Source organism: Protopterus annectens, chromosome 2.part0 (genome assembly GCF_019279795.1).
Source record: "Protopterus annectens isolate FY-2018-M chromosome 2.part0, PAN1.0, whole genome shotgun sequence".
Lineage (NCBI taxonomy): Eukaryota > Metazoa > Chordata > Ceratodontiformes > Protopteridae > Protopterus > Protopterus annectens.
Window position 1 is genome coordinate 1,320,256,068 of NC_056728.1, and position 17,013 is coordinate 1,320,273,080.

General features: G+C 42.0%; 1 protein-coding gene across 3 annotated transcripts in view; it reads left to right on the plus strand.

The window, feature by feature from the left end:
* Nucleotides 1-17,013, plus strand: part of SLC30A9 (solute carrier family 30 member 9) — a 1,654,027-nt gene that overhangs the window by 167,567 nt on the left and 1,469,447 nt on the right. For all 3 annotated transcript variants that reach the window (XM_044061511.1, XM_044061513.1, XM_044061512.1), the window contains one exon: nucleotides 1,633-1,767. In XM_044061511.1, coding sequence (XP_043917446.1) covers nucleotides 1,677-1,767 — 91 coding nt within the window. In that variant the 5' untranslated portion in view covers nucleotides 1,633-1,676. The remainder of the gene's footprint in view (nucleotides 1-1,632; nucleotides 1,768-17,013) is intronic.

The following is a 17,013-nucleotide window of genomic DNA, read 5'->3' on the forward strand; positions in this document are numbered from 1 at the left end:
GATAGATGTGGGAGAAAAAGGGTGTACTTCTGCAACTTTGATTTTCAGAATTTTGAATTGTCAGGCGCCTATATTAACATTTGTTGTGACAGAATATTCTCCATACTTCACATTTTATCAGCAGTTTCTTCTTGTGAGGAAAAAATCTGCTTTAAATAACTTAATTTCTTTTATTGCACAGGTCACTACCCATCGCTTACAGTGTGTTGATACTTCTTTCAGGGCTATGGCCACCGTTACTGTTTTGAGGAGGTTTGCACAGCTGCATTCTCAGAACCTCTCAGATGAAGGTAAAATGAGATCTAATTCTTCCCTGGGTAGAGATTGTGTTTGCCCCCTCTACTGCAGAGGTGATCAAGAAGTGTGATGAAAGGGGAATCTCAAGATTTTTCAGCTCTCCTTTTCCAAATTTCCCAAGAGAATTTCCATCTTCTTATTCAGTTTTCACAAAAAAAATAAATAAACAGCCTCAACAAAAAGTACAGGTAAACAAACTTTTAATAAGAAATGGTAAGGGGGTTCCAAAAATAAATCTTGAACCTCACAAAATTAAGGACAGCCCAACAAAACTGAGTGACTATTCAAGAGACCTTGTGACGACCTTCCCACATGGGCCCCTTCTTCCTTACAGAAAATCTGAAATCTCATTTTTTTTCCTCTTGCATAGATTGTTTCAGAGAAATGGGTTCTGAAAATCAGTGTCAAGGTTACAGATGGCAGTATGAGGAAATGTTTCCTTTCCAGGAGGTAATTTTTCATCTTCCAAATCAGACTTTTTTTTTTTCCAATTTTTTTTATCAGATGTCATCAGAAGGAGTGATAGAACCAGTTCCTCCTTCCCAGGTGGGGAAGGGGTTTTATTCAAGGATCTTCCTAGAGCCAAAGAAAATACTTGGAGACTAGTTTCTTTCTTTCTTTTCTAAATCTTTTTGCGATAGTGCCCAAATTCAAAATGATGTCACTTCACAACCTGTTACCTCTTCTTCTTCTTTCTTTCAAGTGTCCTGGCAACACAAGACAAACAATATTTATTAATCCAGACATCAGACATTTCTTATGGTTTTGTGTGCCTGGATCACCTTATCAGTTATCTGCCTTACCATTTATGAACAGTCTTGGTGAAGTAGATAGTCCTAAGTATCTATCTCCAGTTGTAGCTCATTTCAGGCTACAGGGTATCCATGTTGTTCGATGTTTAAATTACTTGCTTATCTTTTTCAATGTGTCAGGAGTCTCTGTCATGGGTGAGAGATCTTTTACACAAGCTGGGATTCCAAGAGAACATTCATCAAAAGTCTTTCTTGACTCCTTCACACAATTGTGGTACTGGGATGTCAACTTGGTTCAAAGAGCTTTTCTTCCACAGGAAAAAAAAAATAGATATATTTCTGAGGTGTTCCACTTGGACTTCAGGATGGAACAAAACAAAATAGTTAAAAAATCTTAAGAGGTGTATCCGAATTTCTTTGTTTTATTATCAAAAAGGTAAGTAAGTGATGAAAGATGAACTGACTTACCTTGATTTTAATAGTTATTATAGAAGCAGTGCATTTTTTGTGTTGATAGTATAACTTTGCAGTGATGACTTTTTTGTATACTGTTATTGATTTTTCATCTGCATTCATTTTTCAGGGCATAAACATATTGTTTCGTGTGTTCTGAGGCAACCACTGAGAATGCTTCCAGGTCTGGCACATAGATCATGGCATATGTTTTGTAAATTTTACTTCAGGCACCACAGCAAGCAGATCAGCAGAGCCTGCCATGGTAAGTGCAATCTTCCCAGCTGTCCTGCTCAAACTACACTTGCCATTTTACATAAGCACAGAAAAGTAGAAGATATTTGGATAATAGGTCCATAAGTAGCCTAATAAAAATGCTGTAAAGAAACTGAAATTTGAGTACTGTAACACAGAATAGTACAAACAAAATTTGAAGATGACATTTCTCAGGTTGTCTGTCAATTAGTGTATTTCCAGGATGTTTCTACTTAGTCATACATAAATATAGTTTCAGTGCAGGTGTTTGGGACCAGCACATTAAACTTTACCTAATGGCTACACAAAAGTGATTCCAGTATTAGTCTGTGTCTAGTAGTATGGCTTTTAAAGTGAAGTGGTGTGCATTTTGTAGTGGTACCAACCACCAATGAGAGAGAATTAAACCAGAAAAGATATTTGAACAGTTTTTGCAGCAAATGAATGCAGAATCTGGCTGTTGTGCAAAGGGACAAAACCCTTACTGCAACCCAGGTGACTGAGGTTCAGTTAGCAGCCCAGGCACTGGATAAGCTAGACATGGAAGTAGGAGTTATAGGCAAGACCCGCTCACTGCTTCCAGAAGTGGGGAGGGCAGATGGTGCTCGGAGGGTAGTTTCACTGGTGAAGAGTGGGGAACCACTTCCCATGCTTCACGGCAGGGGCCGAGGTTGCTTGACGACAGTGTCCCTTGTGGAAGTGATCAATGACATATGTGTACACTCCATTAAATCTCTTTTCCTTCCCAATCAATTTTTTGATGATGCCTACAAATAACATTTGTACCTTAAACTATAGCGCACATACTCGCATAACTCCAGAAGCTGTGTGTGATTCCAAGGAGCAGATCTTCCACTGGTAATGTTAAATAAGGTATTGCATACTTTATGCCTGTAAAAAAAATCCCTGCTCCCATTGGAGCTAGGCATAGTTGTAGTGGTATTGTAGCTGTTCGTATTCCTTCTCTTAGGTTTTGCTAATTTTGCTTGTGATTCTCTGGTATTATCTACTGAAGTAGTTGCCAAAATAAAATGCTCATTAAGTAAGGTAACAGAGTTACAGATCTTTAGGATTAGTTTATGCTGTAGATTTTGTTTGTGTCTTTCTGCACCTTTTTAAATAAGTGCAGTAGTCTGTGCACTCAGCGTTGTATTTTTAGTAAATCAGGAGCTCCTCAATATTACAAAGTCAGTGATGATAAAAGAACTGGAAGCAGTATAGAAGGACAACACACAATTTGTAATGAATTACATTTGACTAATATGGAAGTTAGGAGCATTTGAACAAGACATCTGCTTCACAGCTTCATAAGTGTGTGCTAGGCTTATGACCAGTAGGGCCTTTATAAGCCTAGCTGTGCAAACAAAATGTGTCCCAGAAGTTCTGCGTTTTATATATTTTTATAGAGTTTGATTTTTGGCTTTGACATGAATTACTGGCTGTCTTTATTCACCAGGGGCACTGGTGCCAGACATGGGTGAATTTCCGATTTCCAATCCACTAGTCCATGTTATGCTTAAATATGGTAAGGGAGGGACTTTGCTTCACATGAATGTTTCAAGGAATGGGAATTCTCTGAGATGTATGTCTCTCTTCAACATCTCCTGTTTATCTCACAAGCAAAATTCAAGTCTTTGGATCTAGTAGTTTTGATACTTTTTGTTTTACAGATGTGTAAAAATTCATCACAGCTGCGTCCATGGATGTCTTGCATGCCAGTCATAGGATAAAGCTAGAGCTTTGAGTTTACTACTTGTATTATTTTTGTAAGGAACCTTTGAGACTATTCTAGTTGTTGCATGTGTCTGGTCATGTACATGCTGAAGGGGGCATTATATTCTGTGATGGGTCTGATGAGGGCCAAGTAAAGTGAAATGATCTTCTCTGGACCTAGATGCCATGCCTTTAGTTATAAGTTAAACAAAATAGGAGGATTGTCTTTCTCCCTTGGACACATGTTGGGTCAAAGGCTAGGTTACTATCTACATAGGATCCAAGATTCCTAACTAGTGAGCCAACTCTTAGGGCTGTTTTATTCGTGGCATAGTTTACCGGGGTGTCCGTCTTCCCAAAATCACTATAATGCATTTCCTGGCATTGAGTTTTAAGCAGTGACTTTGGCACCAGTCATTTGCCTATGTTAGATTTTACTGCAGGGTTTTTTTGCTTTGGTGGGATTCTGTGCGTGTTCCCAGCTTGCAGTCATTTGTGAGCTTGGTCAGCAAGATGCCTTTGCCATTGGCCTTCTACTCTGAGAAGTAGATGCCAAAGAGGAGCAGTCCCAGCACAGAGCCATGATGAACTCCACTGGTGACCATTCCCTTTGTGGAGGTAACCTTATTGATCCTAACCTCCTGCCTCCTGTCTGTGAGCAAGTTGGTTATCCAGCATGTTATAAAGGGGTTTATGCCTAGTTCCATAAGTCAGTTAATGCCTGAGTGGAGTGGCACAAAGCTAATTTTGAGGCTGCAGTTAAATAGTGACTTCAGTGGCCCCAATAATTCATCATTTTGTACTATTCAGGAAGCATCTGATGTGTTCTTGACTTTAGTGATCACAGCCAAGTCATGCAGTCTTTATATAGTTGGAGGGGTTATGTGTGAGGGTATTTCTTGGGAGATGGCTGGGGGTGAGTGGGGGGGGTTAAAGTTGAAAATGAATTTTCCAGCCAACAGATTTGCTTTATTGCCAGTCTCAGTCAGTGTGGCACCATTAACTATCAGACGTTAAGTTGTCCTATCTTGCCTTCATTCTTACTGGTTGGGCTCAGAACCGATCCTCTGTTCTGACTTGGCCGCATTCTAAAGCTCAGAGTCTTTCAATTGGCACGTGGCTGAAAACCATATCCCATGATGCACTAGTGTGCTACCTCAGATCTTGTTTGCCGCGAAGCAAGTCAGAGGTCTTCATTTTGGCTCTGGCTAAGTGTAAATTTTTTTTTCGAATATTTTTCAATTTTTAGGGTTAATTGTAGCAGTATAATATGACGGTGAATAGCATTTTTCTAGTTTAATCTAATTAGTAACTCTATTATTTACCGCTTGGTTGCTGTTTAAATCCTTTTTGGCCATTGTTTCTCGTTAGGCCTTCTCCCTATCCCATTTGTCATTTTGTTTAAGCATTTAATCTGTAAAGTGTGACTTTATATTTTCTGCTTGGTTTTGGTATTTCTTGTGTGTTGTTCCTAGAGCTGTTGGTCCGTTTCATTTAGAGGGCTACCCCTTCCCTGTGTGTCGTATACTTAGAGGAACACCAGCCCATTTTAAGTTACAGGGGAATCTGGTCCCCCCCCCCCCTTGTGCCTTTTCCCTTAACTATGCTTTTAAATTTCCTGTTGTCATTGTGTGCTGTGCTAATACTTGTATACAAAGAGATTTTTCATATTCTTTGTGTGTTGTAGTTAGCATTATGAGTGAGTGTTTAACTTTAATGTTTAGGTTTCCCTATTGCTGTGTCGTTAAGTAGATGTAATTACCATTAATGTCAAAGGAAAAGAAGGAAGTTAAACTGTCTGTCTGGTTTTAAGAAGTACCAAAAATGTTCTCAGAAGATGTCTCTGACAGATGGGCACACGATTTGTGTCTATTGTCTCGGTGCTATGCATCTTCAGGAATCTTGTAGTATCTGTCACTCCTTCAGCTCCAGAGTTTTACTCGAGAGAAAGAACAAATTGATTGTGAGGGGGCTTTTAAAAGTGCCTTTCTCAGAAGCTTTGGAAAGTCAGGCAACCTTCAGCAAATCTCCACCTTCTAAATCTGATAGATGTAACAAAAGGTTGTCTTCTTCATCCTCAGGCCATTCAGAACCTGCCAAAAAAGTCGCCAAATCGACTCACTCGGATCTGAAGGAACATGGGTCTGATAAGTGTTTATCCTCTGCTCCTAAGGTTTCGGAACCGATGGAAAAACATGTTTGGACTCGGTCTCCTGAATTGACACCGGTCTCCCTGACATTGAGATCACCCATACTACAGAGAGGTACCTCACTGACTCCTTCATCTCGGTCCTCCAGTGCCTTATCAGACGATGACATGGATAGGGTGGTGTGAAGTCTACTGGAGTCGCTGGCACTGGCCAAAATTCTGTCAGCTCCATCCCATTCGGACCTGGAGCCAGTGAAGATTTTTTTCATCCACTATGATTCCTCCGCTGAGCCAACCTGGATTGTCAGAGCAGGAATGTCTGGAATTGATCATGATAGAACCATTGTTGCCGAGACCCACAGTTGGGATTTCGGAATAGTCTTCTGCTCTGACATCCTCGGTGCTGCCTGGGATGTCTAGAGGCCAAAGCTACCCAGCTGGATGCGAGGAGAGGGGACTCTGGTCCGACATTTGTTGGGTCCGAGTTTACCCCTCCGTGCCTCAACACGGGTGAGCTTGGTGCCTACATCAGCTTCGGAGCCAGCTCCCTTGGTTCCCTGGATTTCCTTTGCCTCCTCTGAGCCGGAGGGGTCCTCAGATCAGGGGAGTGGGGCTTTTGAGCTGGTGAGGAGTGTGCTGTCCTCCCACACACCTTTACACGAATGTTCTGACATTCTTCCCCCAAAGGCACCGGCTTTTGTCTGCTCCACCCCAGTCATAGACTAGCGGAGATCCTAGGCCTCAGGTTACCCCATCGGATGAACTTTCCTCTTCCGAAACCTCTCTGGAATATCCTTCTGAAGAGGGACCCTGGAACAGGCTTTGCAAGAGGATGCATATTGACTCCCTGGATGACTCTCTTACATCTGACACTGACCGCGAGGAATCAGAAGGGTCCCCACAGTCGCCCTCTGAGGATATCTCCTTTGCAGATATCCTAGAGGTCCTTAAGCAGGGAGGTGGCTGGAAGTCCATCAACCCTTCAGAGGATGAGTCAGTGCACCTGAAGGCCTTCGGATCTCACCCTTTAGCCTCCTGGTTATCTCCACCTTTCGATGAACTTTTGGAACTAGTTAGTTGGAAGGTGTGGGCGTCTCCAGATGCAGTGGAACCAGTCCCTCGGAGGCCTAACAAATTTATTATAGCCCTAGATGACAAACATTTTCTGTCTAAGGGTGTTCCTGTGGATGCTATGGTGGTGGCAGCAGCCACCAAGAAGGAACTTGCTGAAACATCCTCATCTGTCCATCCAACTAACAGAATCTCGTGCGATAGATATGGGAAGCGCGTCTTTTCTTCAGCGACCTTTGCTCTCACATTGCTTAATTACTTGGCACACTTCACAAGGCTACAGAGAAATCTCCTGAAGGAGCTAGCAGGTACTCTTCAAGGTTCATTAGCTGCAGGGGTCTCAGATAAAAGGTGACCTCTCAGCTATCCACCTTAACCTCCGTAGTGGACTCATCCATGAGACTCATTTCATATGAGCAGATGGAGCGAGAATAGCAGCGGTTTCGGGAGTTTCCCTAAGGAGATATTCTTGGATGCGCTTGTGTAACTTCACGGAACCCTTTAAGTCTACCTTTGTCAACTCCCCTTTTGATGGTTCTTCACTCTTTGAACCGAAAGTCAAAGATTCACTCACCAGCGGCTAGCAGGAAGGTAAAACTCTTCGCTGTTGGAGTGCATTTTTCTGTATCTTCGAGACTGTATCCTAAGGGTCTGAAGGGGAGAAAAATGTGGTTCAAGAAATCCCAGGGAGTTTTTTCAGATGCACGAGGCAAACCTTTCCCCAGGGGCAGACAGGGAAGTAATAATGGTAGATGCCGTCCTCGCAGCACAGGGCGTCCATAGAACCAGGGCAACCACGATTCCTATCACAGTAGGCCCTTCCAGTGCTCCTGAAGGGAAGCCCACCTGTGGAGGCAGTCGGGGGTCGTTTATTTTTGTACCCAGAAGCCTGGTGAGAAATTACAAGAGACAGATGGGTACAAAGCGTAATATCCAGAGGCTACTCCATACCCTTTTCCCTCTCCATCCCAGTCTTGAAAAACATCCCAGACATTCCACCCAGTCAGAGGGATCAAGCAACTGTAGAGATCCAAAAATTGCTAGACAAGAGAGTCATCTAAAGAGTCTCCTCAGGTTAGATAGGATCTGAAACTTAGTCAAGATTTTTTTTAGTGCCAAAAAGATCAGGGGACTGGAGACCCATCTTGGTTCTCAGCAAATTAAACAAATCTGTAAAGAAGACCAAGTTCCGGATGGTGACACTGCAGTCAGTTCTCCCCTTTTTAGGGAAAGACAATTGGATGTGCTCTATAGACCTCCAAGATGCGTACTACCACATAAAAATAGACAGGCCATCAGTGAGTCATCTGTACTTCCGGCTGGGAGCCAGTCACTAACAGTTTCGAGCTCTGCCCTTTGGTCTCACTACAGCCCCCAGAGTGTTCACCAAATACATGATGGTGGTTACAGCTAACTTGAGGCATTTAGGAGTCCCAAGTATTTTCATACTTGGATGACTGGCTCCTAACAGCCACCACCAAGCATGTACTCAAACAAGCAAGGGATGCCACTTTGCAACTCTGTTCACACTTGGAGATTACTATAAATTCAGAAAAATCTGCCTTGTTGCCATCACAGCGTATCGTCTATATAGGAGCACACCTAGACACAGTCTCTATGATAGCAAGATGGCCGGAGGAAAGTATTTTGTCATTCAGACAGCAAATTTTCAATCTCGTGTTGAAGACCGAGGTCAAAGCAAAAATAGTTCAAGTCCTGGGAACCATGGCAGCAGCGATAACTTTTAGTCCCTTTAGCTCATGAGAATTCTTCAGTGGCTCCTATTTGCCCAATGGTCATTACAAGAACTACCCATGTCCCACAAAATCACGATCACGGATTCTTGCAAGAGAGACCTGAGGTGGTGGCTCCTTTCTAGCCACGTGACAGTAGGTCGTCCCTGTCTTCCTCAACACCCTATAGCCACGGTGACTACAGACACCTCCCAGATGGGGGGGGGGGCATTATCTGGGGAGGACCATCCAAGGCACCTGGCAGGATCACGAGGGCTACGTGCATGTCAATGTTCTAGAGATGAGAGCTGTGCTCTTAGCATTGCAGGCACTTCAGAACTTTCTTCACTAGGAACAATTGCAATTCAGACAGACAACATGTCAGTGATCTGGTACATAAGCAAGGAGGAACCAGGTCTTACCCCCTTTGTCGAGAGGCACTCAGAGTGTGGGAATGGGCAACGTCTTCCCAATGCTTTCTAGTGGCAATGCATATCCTGGGGAGCTCCAACGTGATAGACAGACTCAGCAGGGCAATTATCATGCCTCACAAGTGGTCCCTAAAGGAAGAGAATAGTGGAAAGGATTTTCCGAAAGTGGGGCCAGCCTTGCTGCGACCTCTTTGCCACTCCCCTAAACTCCAAATGCAGCAACTATTTTGCCCTAGTCCCACCTCTGGGGGAGTCAACAAGGGACGCACTAGTGCATGATTGGCCCTCAGGACTTCTTTATGCCTTTTCCCCCTTCCCTCTAATACCCAGAGTTACCCAGAAAACCAAATCTTTGGGAAACAGGCTGATTCTTATTGCCCTATACTGGCCTCATCAGATCTGGTTTCCCTTCCTTTGGCTTCATCTTCAGGAGGAACCATTGATTCTGGACCAAATTCCGGACCTTCTGATTCATTTGTTGGGAACGCACCACCCCTCCCTCCAGACCCTCAAGTTGACAGCTTGGCTGCTCTAGTTCCAAATATAGTCAGTCTTCCTACTCTCATGCCAGCAGTAAAGCACATACTATTTTCCTCATATAAGTCCTCTACCAGAAAATTATATCTCAGTAAATGGAGGAGATTCTGTTATTGGGGTTCAGAAAGTAATCTTCACCCTTTTTTCTGTGCTGATTAGCTCTATTTTGGATTTCCTGGCTGAATTGTTTCATAAAAGGCTCCACTGTAGCTATTATCAAGGTTCAATTGGCTGCAGTTTCTAGTTTTCATACAGGTGATGTAACTCCAAATTTGATGTCCCACAGATTATGCAGAGCATTTCTGAAGGGCACCTGCTTATTAAGACCTCCCATCAAGGACCCTCTTCCACCTTGGGACTTACATTTTGTACTGTCTCGCCTGATCCTTCCTCCATTTGAGCCCGCATCAACATGTGACATCAAATGTTTATCATAAAAAAAACTATTTTACTGATTGGTGTCATGTCTGCTAGAAGAGTCTCTGAGCTTCAAGCTTTGTCAGTCAGCCCTCCTTATATGATTTTCCATAAGGACAGGGTGTCTAATTTTAATCAATCTATTGAGCTTCCAAGTTTTTTCCCCAGTTATGGCAACAAGGCAGAATACGCACTGCATCAGGTGGACGTACATAAACAACTTGGCTTCTATTTACCCAGAACTGAAGTTTTCAGGAAATCTGATTAGCTGTTCATCTCCTTTTCAGAGGCTAAAAAAAGAGATCCTGTTTCAATGGTCATGCTTTCGAGATGGCTTTCAAATTGTATCACATTTATATACACTTCTAACAATAAACATCTCCCCTTTAGAATCAAAGGTCACTCCACAAGGTCAATTGTAACTTCATCTGCATTTCAGGCTAGACTGCCATAAGATAATATTTGTGCTGTGGCTACGTGGGCCAAACCTCACACCTTCATTACTCATTACAAGGTAGTGGTGGCTTGAAATTAAAGGGGTGCTGCAGAAGACAGCTGAATGGGTGGGGCCAACTAGAAAGAGGTGGAGCTACGCTCAAAACCACAACAACTGGAACTTTAAATACACTGCCCTAGGTGCCAAACCGTCATTATGAGAGTCCAGTCAAGACAAAATGAAGTGTAGAAGAAAAAATATTTCAGCGCCTTGGCTACATGACAGTTCATTTAATATCTAGATGGAAACACAAAGGTTGTGAGGCATGAAAAAGTAAATTACTTTTTAAATACATTACTGGAATGCCAGTCAAAATCAAGTATAAAAAAACAAGCAGCACTCAAGTCAAACCACTTCTTGCAGTGCAGTTCCAATTATAATTTATATTCAGCTTTATAAAATTACCAAGTAACATGCTGAAAGTAGCAATCTGTGATACCCCCACTTGTAAAAATGTTTCTTATCCAAAAAAGACCTGCTGCCTGACAGCAACTATCTACTTGTTTCATGGGGAAGACATGATCAAAGTAAAAAATGAACAGCAAACAAGAAACAAGCTCAAGATAAATTGCTTAAAGGATCACTACACAAGTTATGGGACACACATAATAGATTAGCATTCTGTTTAGTTTATGGGTAAAGCCTGCAAAGATGACTGCAAGTCTCCAACAAAATGTAATGCTCTTCTGAAAATACTGTAATCCTGGCCTTTATTACAAATACTGTCATATGCATTTCATTACCCAAAGCTTATAGGTTATCTAGTTATGTAAATATTCCCTGCATGGCAACAAAAAAATGCTTTCAATATTGGTAATTCTTTAACAGTATGCTTATTAAAACTTACTTGCATCTTACAATCTCCGACAAGCTTACCTGATGGTCATTAAAGCATTGCTACCTAAACACAGAGCAACAGAGCACTGTGACAGCATGCATTTTCTGAATAATAAGAAGCATAAATCAACACCAGAAAACCAGAACGTTCTGCAAAATCAAGGACAGATGAAAAGCCACTGCCGTACTTGTGTCCCCCTTGGATGGGGGAATACTCTGCACACTTACACTGTATAACTGCTCCTTGCCTTGCTTGGACACATCGAGTCACTACATGGAGGAGTGGGGTGCAACAAGTATGTCACAATTTGAAATGTCTCTTGCTGACGGTGATGGCTCTGACACTCATACCTCTCAACCTCAGAGCAAGAAATTTGGACAAAGCCATACATAGAAGTGGGACACAGGCCCAAAAATAAGGGCAATTTTTAAATATTGCTCTTATAAACTTAGAAAGATAATAGAATAGTAGTAGGTCTTGCATTAGTATGAATTTTCTGAAGGGTATAAAATCTGAAACTCAAATGTTTGCCATTATTTTCTAACTTCAGTCTTTAATGATTTGCCACTAATTTGACAGAAAACCACAATTTTATGAAAAACTGATCAAAAATGTGATGCAAAAATATAAAATTGCCACACAATACAGCTGGGAACCTGCCAAAGAAGGGGCATCTTTTTAATATTAGTACTGTTAACTTGAGCAGCTGACAAAATTAGAGAATCTACATGCATTTCTGAAATAAAAGTAATCTATAACTCTGATCATTACAGTTATTTATAATTGTAAACCCTCCAGGTTTCTTCCAAAGTTACTATTTTTGCGGAGGGATTATTAGGGGGAGAGCAACATTTTGAGCCCAAATTGGGGACAGTTGAGAGGTTTGGATATTCCTAATTCTATAAAGCGATTTATTTGCACGTACCTCTCATCCTCTTAATGGAGGAGATCTGGACAAGCCCAAATATTGGGGCGTACATATAAAACAGTACTAAAAATTGCTCTTGTATAAACTTAAGACAGTTGATAGAGTAACAGACAGTTGATAGAATAACAGGTCTTGCTATAGCATGCATTTTTCTGAAGGTTACGACGTCTGAAACTTAATGTCTGTCATTATTTAGTGACTTCATATCTAAATGATTTGCCAGAAAACCACAAATTTTATGAGGAACAAACCAAAAATAAGAAGCAAAAATCTATTTATTCTGCAAAAATCTGGACAGTTGAGAGGTATAGTTTAGCCGGGGCTGTCTTGAGTTTGCTGCCCTTCCCCCCTCACAAAATCCTGATCGAATGGAGCCTCTCCCCTGCAGCCATTCCAGTGCCCCATTCCTTGGTTATTTCGCCCCATTTACCATAAACACTAATGTGCATACTGCTTTAATTCTGCAATGATTTGGATTTCATTTGAAAGTTTTATTTTGCATTTTACAACACAAACACCAACAAATATCTGCTAAACAAAGTAATGCAGTCTCACAATGAAAATAGACTTGGCATTAAAACTTCTCTGCCCTTGAAACTCACATTCATTCAAACAGCATTTAAACCCACATTCGAAGAAAATACATTTTGCCAGTGGCAGATAAAGATTAACTTTGGGCTGTTTTCAAATCATAGGCCCCTTGCACATGAAACATACACGTGCTCTTTGATGCACCTTCCTGATTGTATTAAATTATATTCCTTGTACAATACAGTACAGTTAGAGGGTGTTTTAAATTTATTGTTTTGAGCATTTTTCCAGTAAACGATGAAACAAAATGCATGCGCCAATAATGACAAAACTGCCCAATTCAGAATATTTCCATCATAAAAGTCTACTCAGGCTTCTACAGCCCACCAATATCAGTAAATGTGCACTCTCCCTGATGTAGTAAAAGTCATCTAAATAATTCCACATTAAAGAAATCTGCAACTAATGAAGAGGTTGCTGCTAGCAAACAACTTTATATATTTCATTGTTTCATCCACAAATCAAGTGCCTATTGCTCTTGAGGAATAAATTGCTTATGTTGCATTAAAAAAATGATAAGCTAGTAATATTGAAACAGGGAATGGATGGCAAACTGATAACAGGTTGATGTTACTAGGTATCTTCGCCAAAAAGGACTGCAGCATCCACCCCCCTTTACACCACAGTACAGTATCAGCAATGCATCTGCCTATTGTGGGAGTAGAGCACACAGCCTTCTGCATCAAAAGCAAGTACACTACCTGTTGAGGTATTAACAATACAAGCAGACTTGGCATAAGCAGCACTAATCTTTTGTTCCCTTGCAACTCTCAGCTCCATGTAAAATCTACTTGACACTCAGCTGTATCTCTACTTTGCAGCACAAGAAATCTGGAAGCCAACATTTATTGGGGGGGGGGGGGGATTGGGAGACAAAAGCCCAAAAATCAGGGACACATTTAAACATTGCTTGTATAATGTTGGAAAGTTGCTAGAATAAAATGCTGTGTTACCCCCAGGCATATCACTGCTAAGTCTGGAACATAGAAACCTGTGCAAAACAGTCAGAGCAACATACCACTATGCCAGATCAGCTGTTTTGTGAAAAAGAGGAAGACTGAAACTTAAATGGCTACCATTTAGTGAATTCAGTTCTCATCATACATCTCAACCTTGGCGCAAAAAACCTGGACAAAGCCAATAATGTGGGAATACAGTCCAAACAATAGGGACAGTTTTCAAATATCCATCTTATAAACGTAGAAAATTGCTAGAATAAAAGGTTTTGTGTTACCATGTACTTTATGAAGAATATGAAGTCTGAAATTCAAATGCCTGTCATTTTTATTTAACATTTATTAACCAGGAAAGTCTGACTTGGAACAAAAGCCAGTTTTCAGCACAGGCCCAGGTAGAAACACTCCAGACACATGCCTTTGTAAAATGAGAGGACATGCTGACTCCACACAGAAGGCATCCCAGCCAAGAATCAAACCAAAGAAGCTGTAGCTGTCAGACCACAATGCTACCACTGCACCACTGATTGTGTACAGAAACCACAGATTTTAAGAGGAGCAGAACAAATATGAGGCAAAAATCTGTACTAAGATAGGAGGACATACAGACTCCATCCCAGCCAAGAATCAAACCAGAGAAGCTATAAACTGTCAGGCAACAATGCTACCCCTGCACCACTGACTGACTAACAAAAATATAGAAACCACAGATTTTGAGGAACAGAACAAATATGAGGCAAAACTCTGCATATTTTTACAAGTGGTGGTGGGTAGGGAATTCAGGCCCTTGCCACCTGCATAACAAGGTACAGGGTTCAAGCCTGAGGTATTCCCTACCACACCACCATGAGTTCTACCAACTGGGGCATTATACACACACACACACACACACACACACACACACACACACACACACACACCTTCATGTCAGCTGACGAGCCCGAGCATAACACATCCATTGAGCCACCAGTCCTGTATGATATCCAAACACATCCAGTCCTTTACGATATCCAAACACATCCATTGAGCTCGCGCTATCAGTCCTCTATGATATCCAAACACATCCATTGAGCCCGCGCTACTGAAGTCCTGTGTACATTAGCTGCAGTGCAATTGGTCCAGCGCACCTCATGCTAGTTGAATGCACCTTGATTGGTTCAGCCTGCTGCTGCTGCAGTCCGGAGTGCCTCCATTCTGTGACGTCACCACCTCACAGACTGCTGGGCATCTGCGGGGCAGAGATGCCTTCCCCCTATCTAGACTGCTGAGAAAGCAGTCTGAGAGTGTTCCTGTGTGTTTGTGCATGTGTGTAGTACTTCCAGGAAATGCAGTGATCGTAAACAAGTTTGCTGTACTTTGTTTTTGTGTTTCCTTATTTTTTACTTTTTTGGTTTCTAGGTGGGAGGGCTGCAGTCCTGCGGTCCTATAACATGAGCCGCCCCTGCAAGGTAGACATGCCCTCAAGGGACAGGGCCTCCTTTGGTTCCACTGTCCTGAAGAATATACTCCCGTGAGCCGCCCAGGAAATGTGGTGCTAGGGATGCTGTCCCAACCAGTAAGAATGAAGGCAATATAGGACAACATAACATAAAGAAGTTATGTACTTACCATAATGTTCTATGTTTGTTGTCCATCTTGCCTTCATTCTTGCATCCCACCCACCTTCTGCCACCCTAGAGTTTCTGGAGGACCAAGAGGATTTTTTTTCTTTTTAACAAGGAAGTTTTCTGACTTTCACTGTACTCTCTGTAATTTCCTATAATTCTGTGCAAGTTGATACTTGCTATAAGTATCGGCAAACAAGATTTAAAGTAGCACACTAGTGCATCTTGGGATAGGGTTTTCAGCCATGAGCCAAGTGGATAGAATGCAGCCAAGTCGGAACTGAGGATCATTTCTGAGCCCAACCAGTAAGAATGAAGGGAAGATGGATAACAAACATAGAACGTTATGGTAAGTACATAACTTCTTTTTTTAGCACACTGCTGTGTGCTGCCCTTGAGGTTTCCTGTATAGCAGAAAGAAGGCCTTGTGGCTTTCTTAACCTTGAATTTGGCTTTATTTGACCTAATAGCCCTAATTAATGCTGTGAGATTATGGATACTTAACCTTGATCTGCTGCTACATCTGCTGCATGCTTTAATTTCAGTGGTCTTCTTATGTACGGTCAGGGATCCTTGTTGATTGGGCTTCTGATTGGATTTATCTTATCTTCATTCCATTCTGGCATTTTTTTCTTTGAAGCCCCCATGCTAGGGGCACACACCCTATAGCAGTGCATGTCATAATGCCACATGTCCCAATAGGAGTGTATAAGCTCAGTAAGAGTGTGTACCTAGTACTTGAGCCTTTTTTGGCCGCTTGCACAGTTTGGATCTCAGTCCTGATTTGGGTTCTGGAAAAGTTCATACTCTTTCATGTGACTACCTTATAATGAGATGAGACCTGCATAACATCATCTATACTATGTTGATGAAATGATGATGATGATGTGCGCTGCTTTATACCAGTGACTCCACTGAGTCTACTTGGACACAAACAGTTGTAGGAACAACCTGTCTTGATACCATGCTGATATTAGACTTTGAAAGTGTCCATTGCAGGAATGGGCAGAGGGTTCCATGTGCAGCCCCACGTATTCGCCAGGGATCCATTAGAAGGCACATGAAAGGAAGAGCGGGTTTCTGTCAAACCCTTCTGGAGGCAAGTCCATTTCAGAAACTGCTTTTTGGTCTTCACCCTTTATGAACTCATGAAGGTTTTGAGCTTTCTCCATATTCTTTCTCAGCAGATAAGACATGAGGAATATGCCATCTTTTACCGAGGGTGTGTTCCAAGTAGGTAGTGTTATTCCCTTTAATTAGCTGCTGCACATTTGTGACTGTCCTGATCCCAGGAAAAAAGCTTTTGAATTGCCTGACTCTGTATCAGTGGTTTAACAAGTGCAGAATTATACCCTTAGAGGATATGGTTTAATGCTAGCATCAAGTCTAGTGTAAGGCTACACCTTGCCTCATGCTGTCCCCGTACACAAGTAGCCCCAAAGTCAAGCTCGTCACCTGAGACCTGGTAAATGCTGTTTGTACTTCTCATGCTAGAGATGTACGAGCCTGTTTGATATGACTGTGTGTTTGGAGGCAGGAGACTCTGCACTCTCTTCATCCTCCTCAGAGGATCCAGGGTCATTACCGTGAGAAAGATATGGATGGAGAGTTTTTGATAGCCTGCTTATATCTAAATATCTTCCCCTTTGAAGAAACCCTGAGGTTGATTAAACTTATGTGGACTGACCTGTGTCCCGTTTTCTTTTCCCCCAGAAACAGCTTAATGACTGTCTGAAAAAGGACAGGAGAATGAGTCTTGGGTCATTTCCTGCTACTTACTGCTACTTAGCAG